Source organism: Sapajus apella, unplaced genomic scaffold, assembly GCF_009761245.1.
Source record: "Sapajus apella isolate SASKATOON/1434 unplaced genomic scaffold, GSC_monkey_1.0 scaffold159, whole genome shotgun sequence".
Lineage (NCBI taxonomy): Eukaryota > Metazoa > Chordata > Mammalia > Primates > Cebidae > Sapajus > Sapajus apella.
In genome coordinates, this window is record NW_022437099.1 from 1,455,641 (window position 1) to 1,480,362 (window position 24,722).

A 24,722-nucleotide genomic window follows, 5' to 3' on the forward strand; every position below is an offset into this window, starting at 1 on the left:
CGGCTCCGCGAAAACGCCGGCATCTCACAGGGGCTCCTGCGCCTTGCCGCCTGGGATGGTTAGGGGACCCTGGGGCACCTACGCGTGGACCCCGAACTGGGGTGGGAGTGGGGGGGTCTCCCTGGGCAGGTGTGCGGTCCATAGGAACGCGTTTGTTTTTTGTTTTTTGGTTTTTTTTTGAGACAGAGTCTCGCTCTGTCGCCCAGGCTGGAGTGCAGTGGCGCCCTCTCAGCTCACTGCAACCTCCGCCCCCCGGGTTCAAGCGATTCTCCTGCCTCAGCCTCCCGAGTACCTGGGATTACAGGCGCGCGCTACCAAGCCCAGCTAATTTTTGTATTTTTAGTAGAAACGAGGTTTCACCACATTGGCCAGGCTGGTCTCGAACTGCTGACCTCAGGCGATCCATCCACCTTGGCCTCCCAAAGTGCTGGAATTACAGGTGTGAGCCACTGCGCCCAGCGGTTTTTATGGGCTCTGGGTCTCCATCTGTCTTGGGCTCAAAACAAGCTCTGCTGCCCCTTGCCTCAGTTTCCTCACCAGTTACAGGGGGATTAAAAAGTGCTTAAAGCAGCAGTTTTTTTGTTTTTGGTTTTTTTTTTTTTTTTTTTTGAGACAGAGTCTGGCTCTGTCACCAGGGTGGAGTGGAGTGCTGTGATCTCGGCTCACTGCAACCTCCACCTCCTGGCTTCAAGCAATTCTCCTGCCTCAACTTCCCAAGTAGCTGGGACTATAGGCGCACGACACCATGCCCAGCTAATTTTTGTGTTTTTAGTTGAGATGGGGTTTCACCATGTAGGCCAGGCTGTTTCAAACTCTTGATCTCAAGTGATCCGCCACCTTGGCCTCCCAAAGTGTTGGGATGACAGGCGTGAGCCACCGTGCCCAGCCAAAGCAGCATCTTGCTCAGGGACCATTCAGGGCTGCTCGGGGTGCAGTGACTGCCTGAGTCTCACTGGCTGGCGGGCCTGGGCTCCACACCCATGGGTCTCGCTGCCCTGTCTTAGTACCTCTAGGTGGGGACTCAGAGGGTCCATGGGGTGGGCACGGAAAGGCTGACTTGGAGCCAAGGTTAGTTCTTCTCTTGGCCTAGAGCTCATTTGAGGCTGGGCCAAAGGAGGTCCTTGGAAATGAAAATGCTTCCAAAATTCTTGAGTGCAAAGGTGTGGATTATAGACATGCTTCAAGGTGGCGCAAACACTAAACAAATTTGGTTTTCCAGGGGTTACACGAAGCTTTGTGCCCTCCAGTGCAGGGAATTTAGGTCTGTCCTGGTAACACAATCTTGGGCTCAAAACCAGCTCTGCTGCCAACTGGCTTTTTGGGATTGCCCCCTGCCTCAGTTTCCTCACCGGTTACAGGGGGATTAAAAAGCGCTTAAAGCATTTTTTTTTTCTTTGAGACGGAGTCTTGCTACCTGGGAGACCCAGAGCCCATAAAAAACCAGCTGGGCTCGGTGGCTCACAGCTGTAATCCCACCACTTTGGGAGGCCGAGGTGGAGGGATCACTTGAGGTCAGGAGTTCGACACCAGGCCAACACGGTGAAACCCTGTCTCTACTAAAATACAAAAATTAGCTGGGCATGGTAGCGTGCGCCTGTAATCCCAGCTACTCGGGAGGCTGAGGGAGAACTGCTTGAACCCAGGAGGCGGAGGTTGCAGTGAGCTGAGATGGCGCCACTGCACTCCAGCCTGGGCAACAGAGTGAGACTCCGTCTCAAAACAAAAAAAAACCGGGGGACAAGGGCGGTGGCCACGGGGCACAAGCTTCGGGTGCTCACGGCAGGGCAGGACCAGGCCACCCACCTGGGTGTCCCTTGCACGGTGGACAAAATACAGAAGAAACGCTACAACAGAGTTTATAAATATATAACTATATTTATTTTGAATATTAAATAGTTTTTAAATTACAAGCAATTTGTTCAATCACACTATGCATCAATATACAGTAAAAATCTTACAATTTAAAAATGTACACAATTTAAACTGAAAGTCCATTGACTGTTATATTGCCGTGAACCTCTTTTGCCTGTGTTAAAGGACAGCAGGGAGGCCTGGTGGGTATGGCGGCCCGTGTCCTCCCCTGCACACGGAATCCGACAGTAGATAAATACACCAGTCCCATGATGAAGATACCGGCACATGTCCATGCCCGTCAAACTCATCTTCACAGGCTGTTGGTAATTCAATACTGTCAACACATCTTTAAGAATTTATAGACGAAAGAGAATGTTCTTTGTAAATGAAGAATTGAGCCAACCCCACTGCTACCTAGGAATATTGTTTTGGAGATTTCCATTGGAAGTCACTGTGAACACCCCTTCTTTTTATAAGGCTACTTCTCATAAGGCTCATGTTTTGAAGCCCCTCTAACAGAAGCCCAACCTTTGGGGGCGTCTAACCCTTGGTTGACTTCTGAATTTTCAGATGATGGGCTGAGTCGGGGAAGAGTCAGGCAGTGCCTTCCTTCTACCGGGCCCTGGGGACAGACGTGCGGAAGGCCCTTAACTCTACAGACACCCTACGGAGAACAAGGATAAAAGGAGGGGGTTCGGAAAGGCCTTTTACAGCAGCAAGACATCCCAAGACTTTTCTATCAGATAAACCCATTTCTATAGAAACAATTGAACCTGGACATTGAAAAATAGAATGGATGCTGCCTGCAATTTAGCTTGGTCAAGCTTTCTGCGCCCTGATGATGAATGGCTTCTCGTCCAGACACACAGGCCACCAAGTCGCAGAAGGATTTGGGGAGCACTTTTTCTGTGTTGCCCTTTCTGGCTTATTGACGGGGTCATTTGAAAAGACAAATTAGCATCTAGCTAGAAAGAGAATGAAAGCTAGCTTATTTTTGTTACAGGATTTAAAATGTGCAAACTCTACCAAAGTAGGACTAATTCAGATTGATTCTGGGTTGGTACCCACAGAAGGCCAGAAAATATTCTAACCTTCCCCCACGTTGTCTAGAGAGTGCCACTGATTTATTTCATCGTACAACTTATTGGAGTAAGTACATTTTGAAAACCCGCCAATGGTAACCAACTTATTAGTTAAAAAACAACAAAAAACTGAGCCGAACACAGCACATGCTGACATCTGAAAAAATGGGCTGCAATATTTATTCTACTTAAATTTCCTGGGTATTGCTTGAGATCTCAAAAGAACATGTTAACCCACATGTTGATTATAAATATAAAATCTTCCCCTCCATGCAACACCACAAAGATCCACTACCCCCCCAACTCAATGTAGAAAATGCTTTTTTGACAATTAATTATGAGTGACTCAAAATAAATAAAAATGGGAACTGTGTTGTTAAAATCTTTTTATTTATTTATTTCTGAGGCAGGGTCTGGCTCTGTCACCCAGGCTAGAGTACAGTGGCATGATCTCGGCTCATTGCAACCTCCATCTCCCGGGCTCAAGCCATCCTCTCGCCTCAGCCTCCCAAGTAGCTGGGACTACAGGTGCACACCACTATGCGCCCAACTAGTTTTTTTTTAATTATTATTTTTTTATTTTTTGTAGAGACGGGGTTTCGCCATGTTGTCCCCAGGCTGATCTTGAATTCCTGGGCTCAAGGCGATCTACCAGCCTCGGCCTCCCTGCAATGCACTGGGATTGCAGGCATGAGCCACCGTGCCCGGCCAAAATCTTAATCCTGGTGGAAAATGGACAGTCCCAAAAGGTCAATAAATTTCCTTGAGGCTGACACTGTATAAGAAGACGACAGATTCCATGGATCTGTGTGACTTTGGTCATTAAATCTGAACTCCTTAAACCTGCAACTGGAAAAAGCAGTATAATCACGTCTCATTTCTCCTCAGCCAAGACTAATCTTAGATGTAGAAACTGAGAAAACTCAGGAAGTCCCACAGCAAGAATTAAGAGTCATGACAATTTTGGCAAAATCATTTTCTAATGCCCTGTTACTTTTTGTCCTTTAAATTCACACATCCTGAGAACTGGTGCACCCTGGACAGCCCAGGGGGGCGCCGTGTCCACTCCAGGCCTGGACAGAAGGGGACTCTCTCCATCCTACACTTCTTGCTTTGGAAAGTTATTGCTTTGTGTAAAAAATGAGTGGAGTGGTGCAAAACTGGCAATGAAGTCATCATCTGCGATGCACACTCTGGCAATGTCCACACCACCTGCATTTTGCACTGGGGTTCGACTTCCTTCTGTGTAGCCAAGGCAGTCCCTGCAGAGGTCTGGAGAGCCACCCTGGGTTGCGCTGGAGTCTGGAAACGTATCAGCACCGGAAATATGTGGGGTGAAGAGTGTGAGTGAGGTGATCGAGGGCCTGAGGAGCCCCGAAGGAACGGCTGCCTCCCCAGCACAGCGTGGCGGCATGGCACCAGCCACCGGGGACTTTTTATGTTGGAGCAGAACTCAGGGAGGGAGGGGTGAGGTCGTGCATGACCGCCTGGGCTCGTGCCCGCGTAACGAAGCTACATGGGAGCACTCAGGCCCTTTCAAAGCGGGACAAGACCTTGTGGCTTAATGCAGAAAGGAGAGTCTGTGCAGATGAGTCCCCACCACGCAGGACCAGCCAAGGTCCTGACCTGGACCGTGTGTTGGCTGCTGACACTCTGCTGTCGTCCCTTGTCTGTCCCCCTTCACAGCTGCGGGATGTGGTGTTATTTCATCCCATAGGGGATGACCAGAGACTAGCCAGGCCTGGACGTGACGTGGAGCGGCGCGCAGGGAAAGATTCAGCTGTGGAGGTTCTTTTAAAGCTCAAGTCCCCACCACCTGAAGTGTGCACACATCATCAACTCAAACCATCCTCCCCGGCCGACGTGCTCTGCGGAGATGCGTCTGTCTTGCGTTCCCGGCTTCTCAAAGGAAGGACTGACGGGAACACGGAAGCTTCCCAGCATCCTGCCCTCCGAAAACCAGGCAGAAGAGCTGCACAGAGGGAAGCAGAGTGGTGGCCCCGCGCGGGCTGCAGCTCTCCCGACCCGCCACACCAGCACGTCCCCAGGGATGGGCCGGATCCATCTGAGGTCTGAGGTGCACGACCTGTCAATTTTTACCAAAAGGGCTTTAAAAAATTGGACGTGAGGTGGGAGAATGACAAGGAGAGGCCGCAGGACCTTTCAGCCCTTCAGAGAGAAGCCTCATTTGCTGTGGGGAATCCACTTCATTGAGAAGAGACAAAAATGCATTCGATTCCATCAACAAAACAGTGGTATTTTGGACTCAGTGAAAGTATTTCCTATAAGAACATAAAACACTAACATTCAGAATCATTTATCATTTATGAAAGAGTACCATATGTACAATTCCAACAGTCCTAGAGACAGCAGAACAATCAAAGTATTTAAGCTTTACAAGTACCATGCAGCACAAACTATAAACAGAAAAAAAAAATCAAACTAGTGGATAGCACCAGCTTGACCTGCCTCAATTTCTTTGAATAATTTTCTATACAACAATGGAGACTCTCAGAACATTTACCCACAGTGCAATTACAGAAAGCAATTCGTGATTTCTCTAGAAATAATAAATATGGCTCACTGGTGACCATTCCTCTCGCATGTCCTCCATGGTGCCTGCCTGTGTGCGGACCAGGATGTGCAGGCGTGGACGCAGAGACGCCCCTGTGGAACGCACACACATCTGGTGTGCACAGCTCCATGCACGTGCGCACACGGAGGCCGTGCCCATGCCTCCCCCAACGGGCAGTGTGTGGGCACTGCCTGGGAAGACACGGCTGCAGGTGCACGGGGCACCAAGGGATGCCGGCTCCTGGACACGGCCTCACTCCCTACCAGGGCTCCCCAGGGCCCCGCCTCGAATGCAGCTCAGAGCCCTCTCCCTCTTCACCTCGGGCTCTTCCTCCCAATCTCATGTCAGCAAATGTCGAGTGCATGTCGCTGCTCCAGGGGAGCAGCCTCAGACCCCAGCACGCGTCAGCAGCCACCTAGTCCTTTTCTCCATCTTCGCTGCTTCCTGTTGAGGAGAGAGGAAGCAAGGTGACAAAGCTGGGTTTTTTAAATGATGATCACAGACAGGAACGGTGTGTCCGGCACGTGCGCTGCCCCGAGGAAACAGGAACAGACGCGGGTGTTCTGAGCCCAGCACTGCCTGAGCCGCCCTTCCTGTCCTTTCCTTCAGAAGCAGCACCTGCCTGACTCTCCCACAAACACATCTGCTAAGCTCAAATGCCAGCTGGGTACTACGGCTCAGGGTGCAGAAGAAGTCGGCTGGGATCCACACATCTGCCCCGAAAGGTCGGCAGGCAGCAGGCGTTATCTAATCAGCACAAATGAAGCCTAGCGCCGACGCAAATAAAACCTCTTTGTAGTCCATATTTATTATTTGATCTGTAAACTTCCAATCAAAAAATGAGCCTATTAACCTTATCTTTCAATCTAGTGACAGGCAAAGAAGGCTCCCTATATGTTCAGATACCTCCACTTCAAACGGCCCCTGCCCACTCACCCGGCCCAGCCCTCAGGAGCCGCACCAGGACCAAGACTCAGTAGCAACACCAACATTCCAGGGGCAGCACCAGAGTGCATGTGGGCTGGCCCCAAGGCCAGGGGTTAAGTGCTCTTACCAGCCTGCTGAAGAGCAGCCTCTCTCTGGGAAAGGAGGAGATAGTGGGGAGGGGGACTATGCAGCAACAGGAGGAAAAGGAGATGGCACAGGCCGGGAGCTCCTGTGACGCAGAGCCCCTCTGCCTCAGCCTGGCCCCACAGGGCAGGTGAGAACCAGCCTTGGAGTGACCACAACCCACAGGCAGGGGCGTGGCCCTGAGAGCACACTCAGGATGCTGGCAGTTTTATTTATTTTAGAGGCAGTTTGTTGCTCTGTGGGTCACTGCAGTCTTGAACCCCTGGGCTCAAGCAATTCTCCCGCCTCAGTCTCCTGAGTAGCTGGAATTGCAGATGCACGCCACCACACCTGGCTTATTTTTTAATTTTTATTTTTTGTAGAGATGGGGTCTCACTATGTCGCCCAGGCTGGCCTCAAACTCCTGGGGGTTCAACTGATCCTCCCACCTCAGCCTCCTGAGTAGCTGGGATTATAGGCATGAGTCACTGCACCCAGCTGATGATGGGAGTTTATAAAAAGGAATTTGTAATCTACTCAGCAAACTCGGAGAAGACATCAGATTATCAGGCCTGCAAGTCCCCCATCTCCCAGCTGCAGCGCCGCACCCCCACCTGTCCCCCACCCCCAGCTACCCCCACAGCACACGGCGCCTCTTACCGCCCTGCTCGATGTCCGAGTCAGTCAGGTGTGTGAGGGAAAAGCTGGCGATGTTGGCAGGAGAGATGGAGAACCGGGAGTAAGGCGCCGAGTGTGGCCAGCTCTGCTCTGCGCTCCGGGCCGGTGGCGGTGGGGAAAAGTACTTGGATGTTTGGAGAGAAGGCTTGGAGCTGAGCAGGTTACTTGTTGTCTTTGACATAAAAGGGTCTGGGGAGAAGTCATCATCCCACTCAAAGCCGCCACCTAGAAATAAAAAATAACACCCCACCCCTGATCACCATGGGTTGAGGGAGAGGACAGCCCTCTGCACAGGTGTGCCCTGCAGGTAGGAAGACTCTGCCCAGCCTGGCTGGCAGATGGCAGAGCTGTACCCATGTGACTAAAGCAACATGGTAAGTTATCCTCAGAAAGTGTTTCTATTACTCAATTTTTCAGTTTCCTTTAAAACTAGTCAATGAGGTGAAATACCTTCTTCGTCGGTGGAGCTTTCAGAGTTTATGCACCTGCTCAGGTAGGGAGAGCCTGAGGCTGGGGCTGGGCCACTCAGGTCAGGGCCACACGCTTCTCCTCCACAGGGCCCCAGCTCTTTGGTTGGGGTCTCCTGAAAAGCCAAACAGAAACTCCTGTCAGCAAAGTCCTGCTCACAAGAAGCCCCCAGTGTGACTGCTTCCCCAATGTGCCTCTCAGACTGGTAAGACTGAGAAGTGAGCATCTCAAGACAAGGGTGGCTCTGGGCCTGGGAGGGAGGATGGACAGACATAAGGCCCTGTCTCTCCCTCTGCCCACAGCTCTGACCCTGGCAGAGACACGAAGCAGCTCTCGGAAGCTGCAAAGAAGCACAGAGCAGCAGGCAGGCTGGAGGCGCCGCAGTGCTCAAGGCGTCACCCGCCAGCATCAAGTGTGCCACCTTCTCCTCCATGATCTCCTGCCTGGACTCATCTCGGCTCGGAATCCAAAGTAGGTACCACCCTGGACACAGCGCTCAGGGAGAAGCCTTTGGTTCTGGCTTCAGAGTGGGAAGGAGGTCTGCTGCTGCTCAGAAGCAGGTGGGGGTGGGGGGAAATTCCAGGTTTCTTTTCTCTGTTCTCTTGCTCCCCAGTCCCAAGCAGTCCCAGGACGACAGCTGCCTATAATCCTAAGGGCCGTGAAGCCTCCTCTCCACTGGAGGACTGTCATCCTGAGCGGGAGGGGACCCTCAGTGGGTTTTTTTGTCCTCTGCACTCCCACTGCTTGGCTCCAGACGTGCATGCGGTTGCAGGACGTATGGCGCATTGTGTAACCGAAGTCTCAACTTTCTAGCTAGGGGACCAGAAAGGAGTGGCCCAAAGAACTGCAAGTATCAGAGACATCACAGAAGAGGAAGGAGCTCAAAAAGGTGACCCTACCAGGTTGTGGGGATGCTCCTGGGCCTACCCCTGAGCTGTGCATGGTAGATGTGACTCCGAACACACCAAAGCTTTGAAAATGAACCTCAGGGGAGACCGAGGTGGGGTGCGGGGCACACACGTGGGGCAGGTTCAAGCAGCATGGTGAAGGCTTCTGAAAGGGGAACTGGGGCTGACAGTGAAACCACAGCCTGCAGAAGCTGCTTGGAACCTGTGGCCTGTACCCAGCGGGTCAAGGCCTGCTGAGATAAAAATATCAACATTACAGCATTTAAAGAAGACACAGAGCTGCCTGACATGACAGGAGGATACAAAAGCTCAAATTACTGAGCATTAAAAAAACCAGGAAAACCTCGATTTACCTGGGAAAAGAAAATCCACAGATGCCAGTGTCATGACGCCACCGATGTTAGAATTATCTGAAAAAAGACTATTATAAAAATGCTCCTGCAACTAAGGGTAAACATTCTCACCATGGATAGAGATAGAGAAAGTCTTCACAAAAGAACAGATGATAAGAAGAATGACAAAAAGCAAAATTTGGAAAAGTACAATAACCAAACTCTAATGTACTATTGTACTAATCTAATCTCAATGGATGGGCTCAACAGCAGAATGGATGATGAAGGAAATCATCAGGAACCCTGAAGACAGAGCAACAGAAATCACCCAATCCAAACAAGACCAAGAAAAAAACCCTAGAGGAAGAAAGGGCCAGAGCCCCAGAACCTGTGAGATAATACACAGTGTCTAACTCTGGAGTCCCGGGAGAGAGGAGACAGGGCGTGGGGCAGAAGAAGTACTTGAAGAAAATAATGCCTGAAAACTTCTCAAATTTGGTGAAAGATATAAAACTACTGATTTAAGAAGTTTAGCAAAACTAAAATGGGATAAATACAAAGAAATTGGGCCAGGTGGAGTGACTCACACCTGTGATCCCAGCACACTTTGAGAGACCAAAACAGGTGGATCCCTTGAGGCCAGGAGTTCAAAACCAGCCTGGGCATAGTGAGACCCTATCTCTACAAACAATTTAAAAATTAGCTGGGCATGGTGGTGCATACCTGTGGTCCCAGCTACTCAGGAGGCTAAGGAGGGAGGATCACTGGAGCCCAGGAGCTCAAGGATGCAGTGACCTATGACCATGCCACTGCACTTCAGCTGGGTGGCAGAGCAAGACTGTCTCAAACAAAACAAAACACACACACAAAGAAATCCACACTCAGATGCACCACAATCAAACTGCTGAAAGCTAAAGGCAAAGACTTGAAAGCAGCCAGGGATAAAAGATGTATTACAGTTTGAACATCCCAAATTTGAAAACCAAAAATCCAAATGCTCTGAAATCCAAAACCTTTCGAGCACTGACATGACACTCAAAGTGCTCACTGGAGCACTTAGGATTTTGAATTTTCAGATTTGGGATGCTCAACTGGTGAGTATAATGGAAATATTCCAAAATATGAAAATATCAGAAATCTAAAATGTGTCTGATCCCAAGCATTTCAGATAAGGGACGCTCCCCTTGTACTGCTAGGAGTTCAGGCATGATCTCAGTGACTGCAAATTTCTCATGAGACACCATGGAGGCCAGAAGGAAGTGATACATTTTTTAAATGCTAAAAGAAAACAATTATTGACTCAGAATTCTATGTTCAGAGAAAATGGGCTTCAGGAATGAGTGTGAAATAAAGACAGTCTTAGATGGAAAAAAAAAAACAAACTAAGAGAATTTATTTTAAAAAAAAAAAAAACTGCAAAAACTCAGTTTTTTTAAAAAAAGAAGAAAAATTAGCCAAATTTCTTTAAATAGAAGGGAAATGGTACCAGAAGGGAAATGCTACCAGAGGAAACTTGGAACATCAATAAAAAAAAACAACAGAAGTATAGTAGGCCCTCCAGATCAGAGTTCCACATCCTCAGAGTCAACCAACCAGGACAGAAAATATTCAGAAAAAACAAATAAATAATACAACAACAACAACAACAAAATAAATAATACAGTATAACAACTATTTTCGTAGCATTTACAGTGCATTTGGTATTATGAGTAATCTAGAGATGATTTAAAGAATGCAGGAGAATGTGTGTAAGTTATATGCAAATATGATGCCATTTCATACAAAGTGCTTGGGCATCCTCTAATTATGGAACTACCACTCCTTAGAAACCAAGGGACGACTCCAGAAACGATCTGAATAAAGATCAGTGACATGACCACCTGTGCATAACCACATCTGTGCATACCAAGTTCTGCGGTTAGCCTTGTGGAGCCCACATATGCAAAAAGTCAGTCCTCCGTGTGTATACACACAGGTTCCACATCCTGAGAATACTGTGTTTCCAATCTGGTTTTGGTTGAAAAGAAGCCATGTCTAAGTGCACCCACACAGTTCAAAACCCATGTTGCACCAGGGTCCACTGCACACTATTCATTTCCTCCTGAGTTTCTTAGAATGTGTTTGATGACAGAAAGTCAAATATGTCATGCTGTTTGAGGGGGTTATCAGTGTACATGTATGCAGCACAGAAGAGCATGTCACGATGGGGACAGAGGGCAAAAGGCCTATGTGACAGTAAGGTTTCCACATTCCATCTGAAATAGTAAAACACAGATCTAGGTAGATTGTGAGATGTTTAATACATATATTGCAATCCCCAGAATGGCCACTACAAAAACTATACAAAGAGAACATATAGTAGGAAAAAAAAGTAATACTAAAAATGTTCAACTTATTAAAAAGAGGAAGAATAGAAATAAAAATCAAAAGAATAAAATGGTATACCTAAATCCAAAATATTAACAATTTTACTAAATGCAAATGCTCTAAACACACCATTAAAAGGCAAATTTTTCAGAACAGAGTTTTAAAAACCCCACCTAACTATATAAGACCTCAAGAAACTCATGTCAAATGTAATGATACAGGTAGATTAAAATATAAGGATGCAAAAAGATACGCCATGCAAACATTAATGAAAACGATGAGGCCAAGAGAAGTGGCTCACACCTCTAATCCCAACGCTTTGGAAGACCAGGATGGGTGAAACACTTGAGCTCAGGAGTTCAAGACCAGCCTGGCCAACATGGTGAAACCCCAACTCTACAAAAAATACAAAAATTAGCTGTGTGTGGTGCTGTGCGCCTGTGGTCCCGGTTACTTGCAGGACTGAGGCAGGAGGATTTCTTGAGCCCAGGAGCTCAAGGCTGCAGTGAGCCAAGATCATACCACTGCACTCCAGCCAGGGTGACAAAGCGAGACTGTCTCAAAAAAGAAAAACGGAGGGAGGGAGGGAAACAAGCTGGAGCAGCTCTATGATCTATGAATATAAGAACAAAGGAATATGGAAGGATATTACATATGGATAAAAAGTTCAATTCAGCAAGAAGACATAATCATCATAAATGTATATGCACCAACACAACTGTAAAATACAGGAAGCAAAAATGAACAGAAATGAAAAAAGAAATAGACAAATCTAAAATCACAGCTGGAGACTTCAACAACCTCTTAGTAATAGAACAAGTATACAAAAAAATGAATGATAGAGAAGAACTCAATAACACCATCAACAAATTAAATTTGACATTCATAGAACAATCTTCCTTACAAAACGAAAATACACACTCTTTCAGGTACACATGGAATAATTCACCAAAATAGACCATATACTGGCTCTAAGATAAACCTTAACAAATTTGAAAGCACTGAAACTGTATTAAATATGATCTCTGCCCATAATGGAACTAGACTAGAACTTAGTAACACAAAGATATAATAAAATCTCCAACTCTTGGAAATTAAACAATATACTTCTTAAACAATATATTAACTAAATTAGTAATTATTAAATATAATATATTAAACTATACTTATTAATCTATGCCACCAAGAGGATGTCTTACAAAAAACTTTATGATCTGAATGAAAATGAAAATTCACACATTAAAATTTGCTGGGTGCCACTAAAGTAGTACACCAAGGAAAATTTATAGCATTAAACACTAATATTAGAAAAGAAGAGGCCAGGTGCAGTGGCTCACGTCTGTAATCCCAGCACTTCGGGAAGTCAAGGCAGGCGGATCACCTGAGCTCAGGAATTCAAGACCAGCCTGGGCAATGTGGCAAAACAAAAATTACAAAAATTAGCTGGGCGCAGTGGTGTGTGCCCATGGTTCTAGCTACTTCAGGAGGCTGAGGCAGGAGAATTCCTTGAGCCCAGGAGGCAGTGAGCAGAGATCACACTACTGCATTACTCCAGCCCGAGAGACAGAATGAGACCCAGTCTCAAAAAAAAAAAAAAGAAAAGAAAAGAAGTAAGGTCTTGAATTCTAAGCTTTTCTCTTAAGAGTCTAGAAAAAAGCAAAATAAATTCAAAGCAAGTTGGGAAGAAAATAATAAAGACAAAGCAGAAATCAACGAAATAGAAAAGAAAAAAGAATCCATGAAAACAAAAGCAATTTTTTGGAAAGATCAACAAATCTACATAATATCTTCCAAACGTCATCAGAGAAGGAAATACTTCCCAACTCATTTTATGAGACCAGCATTAATTACTCTGATAACAAAACCAAAGACAGTGCCAACAAACAAAACCCAAACCAACCAAAAAAACCTAGGTGGAGCCATGAATGTTTATCCCTCAAAGGTGAAGGGCAGGAAGCTCTCAGACTGTGACTCTGAAGTGGGGGCCTCTGGTGTGGGCCTAATGCACAGCTCTGCCCTCATCCTGACAGATAATGACCAGAGCTATATGCGATGCAGCTGAGCTTAATGCTTGTTTATTTTTATTGTTTACAGACAGGGTCTCACTCTGTCCCCCAGGCTATAGTGCAGTGAAGCAATCATAGCTCACTAAAGCCTCAAGTTCCTGGGTTTAAGCAATCCTAATCCTCCGCCTCATCCTCCTGAGTAGGTTGGACTACAGGTGCATGCCACCACATCTGACAGATTTTTAAATAATGGGTTTTTGCTATGGTACCTAGACTAGTCTCACCTCCTGGCCTTAAGCAATCCTCCTGCCTCAGCCTCCCAAAATGCTGGGATTATGGGAGTGAGCCACTATGCCCAGCCTTTAGTGCTTGTTTACATTACGACTGATCAGACTGGAGGGAACCCTGTCACACTAATTGGAAGTAAGCATCATTACCCACTACTTTTGTCTCAAGAACATGGTACAGAGGAAAGACATCGAAAGCACTAAAAGTCAACTCGATGCTAGGCAGATTTTAAAGGTGCATGCAAGAGGCAGCAGGGCGTGCTCGTTAAAAGTTCAGTCCTCAGTCTAGGAAACTCGGGTCAAGCCCTAGCATGGCTACTCACTGGGGCCGACCCTGTGCAAAGTCTACCTACTTTGAGCTCAGAGTCCTCTCCATGAAGATGGCGACAACGACCCCCGTGTGGGGAAGCAAAACAAGACTCTGTATAATAAGGCGCTGGCCCCACAGACTGATCACCAACCTTTACTACTCTACCCGCTAAGTGCTGGTTAAGTATTTGCGGAACTAAAAAATACTGATATAACCAAGAAAAAATGCTACCCAATCCCATGAATGCTCAGTTAAAACTTTGGAGCCAAAATACTTCAACTGCTTAAAAACTTAACAGCTTCAAAACCGACTCATTAAGAAAGAAAGCAGGAGCGGGAGGAAACCCTCAATCTTCAGCCTGAGTGCTCAGTGGCTGTTGCTTCAAGGCACGCTGCATGAGACGCATAAGCAAACGAATTTCAGAGCATCAGAAAGATCTTCCGCATTTTCTTCTGGCCCTGATGCACTTTGTGACTTTCTGACACTCACCTCCTCGTCAAAGCCTCCCATCCATTAAGCATGTCTAGTATTTGATCTCTGTACCTTCCAACCCGTAACTAGTGTGCCCATGCCACAAGCCTTCATCTTTTGCAATTCTGTTACATCTTCTAAAGCCAGAAAAACACAACATCCTCCACAAAGACTTGTGCAAGGGCCCAAACTGCGGGCCCAGGGAGCTTTCTCCGCACCTGCTTCTACTGGGGCTGCATTCCTCACTACTCCAGCTACCCGCAGACTTCCAGGAACACCACAAACAGGTGACAGTTCTTTTCCACCAGTATGTGACCCCATCCATAGAGAAATATGAGGTCACAGAGACGGTGGAGAAAGGGCTATGTGGAAGCACTGAAAACAAAACATGAACCTGAGGGGCCAGGTGACCCCTTCTCCCTCCCACTCTTAGTAGAAAACAGCAGCTTGTTTTCTCAAGCTCCCTGAGCAAAGGCTCCTCAGTTCGAGATCTGCCTAGAAGCCACCTGGGGAATGAAAAGAGGAAGACTGGCGGTCAGGCTGAGCTCAAGAAGCTACTTTTTTTTTTTCTTTTTTTCTGAGACAAGGTCCCAGACTGTCACCCAGGCTGGAGTGCCATGTGCAATCTTGGCTCACCACAACCTCTGCCTCCCAGGTTCAAGCAATTCTCATGCCTCAGCCTCCTGAGTAGCCGGGACTACAGTCTTGCCTATCGTGACTGGCTAATTTTTGTATTTTTAATAGAGACAGCGTTTCACCATGTTGCCCGGGCTGGTCTTAAATTCCCAACATCAAGTGAACCGCCCGCCTTGGCCTCCCAAAGTGCTGGGAATACCAGTGTACCACTGCGCCCGGCCTTACTTTTCATTTTTTAAACATCCACCTCCCCCCAGTAAATGCTATAGCTCAAATGTGGGTGATTTAATGATTTTTAAAGAAACATCATAAAACTATCAAAAAACCAAAGTGAACAGAACACAGAAGAACAACAAGGCACAAAGTGACGTTCAAAAGATGCAGCTGCCAGGGGGAAGGAGGTGGAACAGTGCTCAGAAGCCCTCCCCCACCCCGCCCGCCCACAGCCACGGGCCCACGATGGATGGTGCCACACAGGGGCTGACACCAAGGTGTGGGTTTCCAGAACTGAGTGAAAGGGAGGGCAAGCAACGTGAAGGAGGCGCCGAGGACTCCTGCGCCTTCTAGAAGGCGAGGGGACCCCATTCTCATGTCCTGCCACGGAGTTCTCCTGACAATCCTGCTGATTCAAGCAGCAAATTCAAGGGCTACAAAGACTAGTATAAAAACATTTTTTTAAAAGCATGCTTGAACTCTAAGCTGTTACGCTTTTGAAGGAGCCTAAATCCATGCCCACTCAACAGTGTACACTAAGCCGTTTGTTCCAAAGTAGGGAAAGTGGACAGGACAGGGGACAGAGCAGATGGACCACAGACACTCCTGCTGAGTGTCCCACCCTCCAGACACCCACTGCAGGGCTTCTGGTCAGCCCCTCTCCTGAGCTGTCTCCAGGGCTGCACGCCAGCCACTGTTCCAGGCTTGCATCCAAGTGGTGGGTACTACTGCCAATTGATTGTCAGGTTCTAAAACTCTGGGGCTGAGTGCAGTGGCTCATGCCTGTAATCCCAAAACATTGGGAGGCCGAGGTGGGAGGATGGCTTGAGCCCATGTGTTTGAGACCAGCACGGACAACATAGCAAGACCAAGTGTCTACAAAAAAAAAAAAACCTTAGCCAGCCATGGAGGCACGCGCCTGTGGGCCCAGCTATTATGGAGGCTGAGGTGGGAGGATCGCTTGAGCCCAGGAGTTCAAGGCTGCAGTGTACTACAATCGCACCACTGCATTCCAGCTTGGGCAGCAGAGCAAGACTGCCTCAAAAGAAAAATAAAAAGTAAAACAATATAAATTTGATGTGTAAAGGGTTACCAAGTTCAGGAAGACTCCATTACAAGACCCAGGAAGAGCATGTAGGTCTCGTTGCCTTCATTTAATATAAATTCCCTGTGCAAATGACATTTCTGCATATTCTCAGAACTGTAACCAACTCCAAATCATTTTTTCTGAGTAATCACAATCTGCTGCCTCAAAATGGCAACTAAAAAACAGACCACACTCAATTTCCTAACACATTTTGGAATTCTTATATGGATATATATAGAAAATGATTTAGCGGGAACAGATACCTGGTCAAACAGGTAGACTGTGACATCATCAAAAAATGTGACTGCCTTCTTTTCTTTCTTCCAGTCCTCAGGCAGCGGGTCTGGGGCACCGGCCGCCATGGGCTTTAACAGACTCCGCAGGTGCCTCCCGTCCTCATTGCTGAGGATGATGGGCACGGGGTGTTCGGTCTCATCCTCCGACTCGGAGCTGAGGCTGTGCAGGTTGAAGGCCCGCAGGTCCTCGTCCGAGTCGTCACTGTTTTCATCCTCCTCGTCCGCATCCATCCCATCTTCCGAGAGGTCAAGCATCCCCGACACCCCGAGTTTCCCTAGGTACTTCCCTTCGATGTCTGGCTCCTTCAACTTGGGGCCCTCGGAGTGGCTGGACAGAGGCTTGTCCACTGCAGAATTTGTGTACGCAAGGAGTTCATTCGTGTTGGTTCCTGTGGAAGCGAGGGTGCAGGGGCAATCTTCCTGTGTCTCAAAGTCATCGCCGCTAAGTTCTGAATTCAGCACGCTCCAGGGACTGCTGGCTTCTTCTTCCATGGGATGCACCTGTTGGGGAACATCAGCCTGTGCTGGCTCCGGCGTGTCTCTTAATTCCAGGTCACTGGACTTGTGCAAAGCAGATGGACAACTTTGATCTGGATGGCTCTTTTTGGCTTCCAGGCAGCTATCCTGGGCATCAGGACTTTGTTCTGTGGGGACTGGCTCAGGCAGGGGCTGCTCCTGTACCAACACCAAGGTGGATACGGAGGCTCCTGGGACCTCCTCAGACCTTTTCTCAGGCTCAGAGTCATTGTCTGAGAAGTAGGCAGAGTCACGGTATGAACCCTGCGAGCCAGCTGTGAATGTCTGAGGGGTCACTTCTGTGCCTCTGTGACCATCACCGGCATCGGAAATGACGATGACTGGGTTGGGGGGCAGACTGCTGTGGCCATCGCCTGCGGTGGCTGGTTCTGAGTCTGAGGTGCCCTCGGGTGTGGGGTGCAAGGTCCACTCAGGAGACTCCAAGTTCTCTGTTTCGTAGCCGCTGTCTGCTGGCTTATCGGGGGGCACGAGTTTCTGGGGAGTGTGAGATCCTAAAGAGTCCAGTAGTGCTTCGTGGACATCCACTGACTCCAGAGAGTCCGGGGTTTCCAGGGATGGCTCTGAGGCTGGAAAGGGCGCTGACAAGCTGTCCTCCAGGAGGCTGTCCTGACTGGTAGAGTCTGAGGAAAAGGCAGACACCAAGCCTGCTTCTTTCGCTGCATCTTTAGAATTGAGCTGATTTAAAGTCTCCACAGCCTCCAAGTTTTTCTCCAGTCGGCAATGACTGTGATGGTCTTCCGAAAGCGGTTTACTATGTAAATCCTGTCCCGGTTCTGGAAGATTACTTCCCATACTCACCCTACTGGCAAGGATGTCATCAGCAAGAACAGAGTCACTTTCGGTGAGTCTCAGGGTCTCCTCACTCTGGCCAGGAGCGTCCTGAGACCTGTCATCCATGCTGCGGGTTCTGGCATCAGTGGAGGGAATTTCAGCCAGGACAATCACAGCGTCTGGACTGATGTCCTGGCAGAGACAGTCCTCCGGGACAGTAACATCTAAACACGTGGGCTGGGCTTCTCCCTGTGTCCGGAGTGAGTTTGGGGGTACCCGATGGGGCGTTTCTTCTGTTTCGAGGGAGGTAGGAGATACCTGTACTTCCGGGGAGGACTGCAATGAGGTGCTCAAAGTGTCACCTGTGAGCATGACATCTGTATCTTTACCCTTTGTGCTTATGTTTTTCTGTAATGAAGACAAGCCTGGCTTATCTTCAGCAAACGAAAGCTCAGTATCTGAAGAGTTTCTACGTGACGTTTCCAATTCTAACATGGCTTCAGTAAAACCAGCATTCTTAAGTTCTGTCTGAAGATCATTTATATGTTCTTTGCTGGAAAATGAGCCTTTTAGTAAGTTTTTCTCTTGAAGAAATAAAAAGTTTTCTGACAATTCTTGAACATTCAATGGATCAAAATTATCTTGGTGCATAAGATTATCTGACAGGGAGACAGGCTCACCGTCAAAAAGCTTATGGGGCTTTTCTTTCTCCAAGTGGCCCGTTATGACTGTCTCTTTGGGGTTATCCAAACTTGAACTGAAAGTGGCAGGTTTCAAGTCAGCCTGGACTCCGTTTAGTTCCATTAAGTCAAATATTTTTTGGTGACTGGGCAAATCTTCCGATTTGTCCAGGTCATTAAATATATTGTTGAAAGGGCTCTCGGGGCCACTGGTCATGTGTAAGTCCTCTGGTAAGCTAGAATCTTTGGGGTCTGTACTGCTTTGGAAGAAGTCCTCATCTGTACTGGACTCCTCAAGCTCAACGTTCCTGAGAGCCGTGAGCTGGGACGGTTCCAGGCCAGTCCTCTCTGGATTATCCATGTCGGTCGTGAGCAGCGCTGGCGGGTAATCAAGCTCCAAGTTACTACCACTTTTTTCTTCTAATTGGATATAATAGTCGCTTCCAACAGAAAGGTTGTGGGCATCAAAAACAGGAACCACTCCGGGGGCCCTCAGGGGCACATCCTGGCCACTATCATCTTGCTTTCCGGGCCCAGGATCTGAAAGCGAACTCTCAAAAACTTCCACCGGATAGAAGATGCTCGTGTAGGACAAAGCTTCATCCAGGTGGCTCCGGCTGCGCTCATCAAAGTGGTCATGCTTAGCAGCCTCCCAGACATACTCAAAGCTCAGGCCCTGGCTGGTTTCAGTCACAGTGAGGACTTCCTCCATTTCACGACCCAGCCGGTCCCTGGCAAAGTGGTCGAGAATTGGGAATGCAGCATTGTTGGAGGTGTCTCTGCTGTTTGTGTTCGGCTTCAGAGCATTCCACTGCTGTTCAAAGTCGACCTCTGAGTCCCGCTGGCTCTGCAGCCGCAGGTAAGTCAACAGCCTGTGTACGTCTTCAGCCGCGGGTCTCTTTTCTGGTGGCAGCCAACAGAACTGTAAGACTTCGTACCTGAAGAGCATATGACAAGCAATCAGTGGAGCCATCACCAATCTTTTTTTTTTCCCTTCGAGACAAAGTCTTGATCTGTCATCCAGGCTGCAGTGAGCAATGGCGTGATCTTGGCTCACTGCAACCTCTGCCTCCCGGGTTCAAGCAATTCTCCTGCCTCAGCCTCCCGAGTAGCTAGGATTATAAGGTGCCCACCACCATGCCCGGCTCATTTTTGTATTTTTAGTAGAGACAGGGTTTCCTCATATTGATCAGGCTGGTCTCGAACTTCTGACCTCGTGATCCACCCACCTCGGCTTCCCAAAGTGTGGGATTACAGGCCTGAGAGGCCGAATCATTTTAAAGTATCGAAAGAGGCCAGGCACCCTGGCTCATGCTTGTAATCCTGATGCTTTGGGAGGCTGAGATGGGAGGATTACTTGAGCCCAGTTCAAGACCAGCCTGGGCAATATAGTGAGATTCCTTCTCTACTTTTCGTTTTAATAAAAATAAACAAAATATGAAAAGACTTTACAAGGACCCTAAAACCAACTCAACGCCCCAAACATTTCTACACCTTCATCACTGCCAACCACATTAAGTAGTTCAGATCATGGTGAAAGAAGAAATGAAGAAATATAATATTTGGCTCCAGATTTTGTTGTGTTTTGGGGACACTGCACAGTGAAGATAAACAGAACAGGCAGAAGGTGAGGCTACCAACCATCTATCAGAGTAGGGCTGCTCCAGCTGGGGCTTCGGGAGCTTTGTGTCTCTCTCTCTAATTACTTGGTTGAGGACGTCTAAGTTGGAAAGATTTGAATACGGCTGTGCAGCATTGTCAAAAAGCTCCCAAAGTGTCACACCCAGGGACCTGTGGGAAAAAGAAAACGATTGTTTCTCTCTCCCTTTAGATGTCAAATTTTTAACACTCACACTTGTTACACAGCCAGTAATTTTAAGGACAAGGGGTATATTGAAAAAATTATTATTATGATCATTTTCATAGCCAGTAATTTTAAGGACAAGGTGTGTATTGAAAAAATTATTATCTTTTTTTTTTTTTTTTTTTTTTGAGCTGCAGTCTCACCACTCTGTTGCCCAGGCTGGAGTGCAGTGGCTCAAACCTCCACTCACTGTAACCTCTGCCTCCCAGGTTCAAGCGATTCTCCTGCCTCAGCCTCCCGAGTAGCTGGCGTTCCAGGCGCTGGCCATCATGCCTGCCTGATTTTTGTATTTTTAGTAGAGATGGAGTTTCACCATGTTGGCCAGGATGCTCTCAAACTCCTGACCTTGTGATCCGTACACCTTGGCCTCCCAAAGTGCTGAGATTACAGGTGTGAGCCACATACCCGGCCAAGATAGTTCTTTAATCTCAAACCAATAATAAACAACAATTAATAGCAAAAAAAAAAAAAAAAAAAAAAAAAGGCATTTCTGTTAAAATGAGGAAGACCACGCCTCCTATTTGATACGAATACTACTCTAGAAGTTTTGATCAATGAAAAAAGCACAAAACAGAAATAACAGGTGTACTTATGTGGATGAGATGACTGTTAACTTTTAAGTACTCAATAAATTATTGTAAAGACTATCAGAATGTTCTAAAAATCTGGCAGAATGGCTGGAGACAAGATAAATAACCCTAAATTCTGAGTTTTTTTTTGGTAAGAAAAAAACCTATTAACAACAGTAGTAAACACCAGAAAGCATCTGAAAGGAATCTTTACGTGAGTAAGACAATGTCTTCTCTGTGAGACCCACAAGTTTGGTCTGAGTTACTCCTCAGTATCATAGGTTTTGCTGCTACTCTGAAGGGATTCCCCCAACACACAGGCAGCTGTCTGTGTGCCAGGAGAGGCCCAGAGGGCTGCCTCACCAAAGCAGGAACACTCTTCTCGGTTCCAGCCCAACCCTCTCTCATGCCCCAGTGCTCTGTCCCCATGGAAACAGCTTCTGCTGGTTTCCCGGGTAAGATGAGCTGCCTCTCGTTTCCTCCATGCAGTCTCTGCATTTACTCCCCACCACGCGCTGCCTCTGTCATGCATTCATGTCTCCTATTTACTGCAATGTTCCTGAACCTGACTGATCGTCTGTATCCTCTGGGAAGCTGTGAACACACACACTGGTAGGTCAGGTCCACTCCCAAGGATGCTTAGTTGGTAGATCCAGGTATGGCCTAGAAGACTCTATTTTTAAAAAGCTCCCCAGTGATTCTGATGTCCAGCCAACCCTCCACGACATAGCCCAAACAATGAAGAATCAACTATATTTTGACAAAAATCACTAAAGGAGAGCACCAGAGCACATCCAAGGAGTAACAAGAACTCGGGAAATCCAGGACAGCCACACAGAGAGCAAAAGTCAGGATGGCCACAGCGAGAGTGGAAGGAAACGCCTGGCCTCCACCACCCCATCCCCAGCCAGGGCAACCGGGAACCAGGAGCAACCTCCTCTTCCAGGGAAGGGCAAGCAAGAGGATCTCACCGTGGACACCTACAGTCTTTATACTGGGGTCCTCACAGGCAGTAAACCCAGCTGAAGAATTCAATAAATGAAATTTTTAAAAAATACAGAACTTCAACAACAGATTAGATCAAGCAGAAGAAAGAATCTCCCAACTTGAAGAAAGATTGTTTGAAATTACCCAGTCAGAGGGAAAAAGAGAGAAGAAAGGAGTGAGAAAAGCCTTCAGGACTTCTGGGAGACCATTGAGCAAACAAATACACACATTATGGGAGTCACAGAAAGAAAAGAGCTAGGAAAAGGCAGAGAAAGGCTACTTAAGGAAAAAACAGCTAAAAACTTCCCAAGTCCTGGGAGAGATACAGACATCCAGATCCAGGAAGCTCAAAGGTCCTTAAAATACAATTAACTCCAAAAGGTCATTTCAAAGGCACATTATAGTCCCACTGTCAAAAGTCAAAGACAAAGAGATAAAATTCTAAACATAGAGAAAAGCAAGTCACATAGGAGGGAATTCTCATCAGACTAACAACAGACTTCCCAGCAGAAACCCTGCGGGCCAGAAGTGAGTGGGATGATATATCCAAAGTACGGAAATTGGCAGCAAGAACACTATGCCCTGCAAAGATATCCTTCCGAAATGAAGAAGGGCTGGGCACGAGGGCTCATGCCTATAATTCCAGCACTTTGGGAGACTAAGGCATAAGGATCGCTTGAGGCCAAGAGTTCAAGACCAGTCTGGGCAATATAGCATGACCTCATCTCTACTAAAAAAAATACATATAATACTTTTTTTTTAAAAAAAAAAAAAAAAAAAAAAAAGGAGAAATGAAGTCTTTCCCAGATAAGCAAAAACTGAAGGAATTCATCACTCATCATACGAGACCAGCCTTATGAGAAATGCTCCAGGAGTCCTGTATCTGGAAGCAAAAGGAGGGCAACCATCATCATGAAAAAAACACAAAAGTAACAAGCTCATGATATACAAGGTAGGGCAGATACACAAGGGAGAAAGAAAAAGGAAGAAAAACTCATCGTTCATGTGGAAGCTAAAAGGGCTGATCTCATAGAAGTAGAGAGTAGAAGAGTAGTTACTTAAGGCTGGGAAGTGGAGGGAGAGAGGAAATAGTGAGAGGCTGGCTAACGAACATAAAATTTCAGCTGGACAGGAGGAATAAGATCTAGTGTTCTATAGCACCAAAGGGTGACTGTAATAAACAACAAATTTTGGTATATTTTCAAACAGCTGTAAGAGCAGCTTTTGAATGTTCCCAACACAAATGATACATGTTTGAGGTGAAGGGCATACTAGTTACCCTGATTTGATCACCACACATTGTATATAGGTATCAAAATATTACACTGGGCCAGGCGCAGTGGCTCACACTCGTAATCCCAGTATTTTGGGAGGATGAGGCAGGCGGATCACTTGAGGTCAGGAGTTAAGAGCCCAGCCTGGCCAACATGGCGAAACCCCATCTCTACTAAAAGTACAAAAGTCAGCTGGGTGTGGTGGTACATGTTGGTAATCCCAACTACTTGGGAGGCTGGGGCACAAAGATCACTTGAACCAGGGAGGTGGAGGTTACAGTGAGATGAGATCGCACTACTGTACTCCAGCCTGGGTGACAATGAGACTCTGTCTCAAAACAATAAAAACCATACACACACACACACACACACACACACACACACACACATATATATATATATATATATATATATGTTTTTATGTGTTCATATATATATTTATATATACACATGTATTAATATATATATATATCACACTGTACCCCATAAATATGTCCAATTGTACATGTCAATGAAAAAAATAATAAAAGCAAAAAAATTGTTTTAAAGAAATCAATCCAAAAGAGGGCAAGGAGAGAAAAAATAAACAGAAAATGCAAGACAACAGCACATAGAACATAGCTATAAATTAAGAATACTGTGACAGAAATTGTTAGTCAAAGTTTTAGGTGCATCTTTCTTAGCTTCCATTAAACTGACTCCTATAAATTATAGTATAACATGATAGTTATTATAACATTATTATAATTTATAGTTATTATAGTACAACTATAAATTATAGTATAACACGCCCCTTTCATTTTTTTCTTTCAATAAATACATATTAAATATCTATTATATGTCAGGCCCTGTGGGAGGTACAGAATATGAAACAGACTTGGTTCCTGCTTTTATAAAGGAAAATGGGGAGCAGAGGCAGTATTCAAAATGTTAACTATATCACCACAATTGTGATAATTGCTGTCATGTCTCTTAAGCTGGCTTTTTCAAACCATCAGGCACTCTTTTGTTCCTACATCTTATACAACTACTTTCCTTGAAGGAAATACTCAAAGAGGAAGAAGTTAGGACTTTGCCAAAGAAATGCTTAATAAAACAGTAAGCAAATACATACCAGATATTACTATACTTAGTCTGATCTGCAGTTAGCAGTCTGTCTTGAAAGCTGGTTACTAATTCTGGAGCAGTCCATCGTAGAGGAAAAACTTTTTTATCATCTGTTTCAATGTAATCCTCCTGTTTTGTTAGAAAGCATACAGAATTTTGAATAGAATTATACTTTTGGTGAGTTCAAGAATTTAAATTCATGGTATTCTCAGAAAACATATACCCAATCCAAAAAACCAGGTCAGAAAAAAAAGCAGGCATGAATAGAGACTTTCTGGGCAGAAAGTGGGTAAGGAGTTTCTCTGAAGCCTCC

General features: G+C 46.5%; 1 protein-coding gene across 3 annotated transcripts in view; it reads right to left on the reverse strand.

The window, feature by feature from the left end:
- Window positions 1-1,852: 1,852 nt before the first annotated feature.
- The window catches only part of LMTK2 (lemur tyrosine kinase 2), a 98,918-nt gene continuing 76,048 nt past the window's right edge, over window positions 1,853-24,722 (reverse strand). For 2 of the 3 annotated variants that reach the window (XM_032266519.1, XM_032266521.1), the window contains 6 exons: window positions 24,417-24,538; window positions 20,250-20,399; window positions 16,588-19,546; window positions 7,690-7,822; window positions 7,222-7,464; window positions 1,853-5,955 (listed from right to left, as the gene is read on the reverse strand). In XM_032266519.1, coding sequence (XP_032122410.1) covers window positions 5,927-5,955; window positions 7,222-7,464; window positions 7,690-7,822; window positions 16,588-19,546; window positions 20,250-20,399; window positions 24,417-24,538 — 3,636 coding nt within the window. In that variant the 3' untranslated portion in view covers window positions 1,853-5,926. The remainder of the gene's footprint in view (window positions 5,956-7,221; window positions 7,465-7,689; window positions 7,823-16,587; window positions 19,547-20,249; window positions 20,400-24,416; window positions 24,539-24,722) is intronic. The other variant, XM_032266520.1, reaches the window with a different exon arrangement.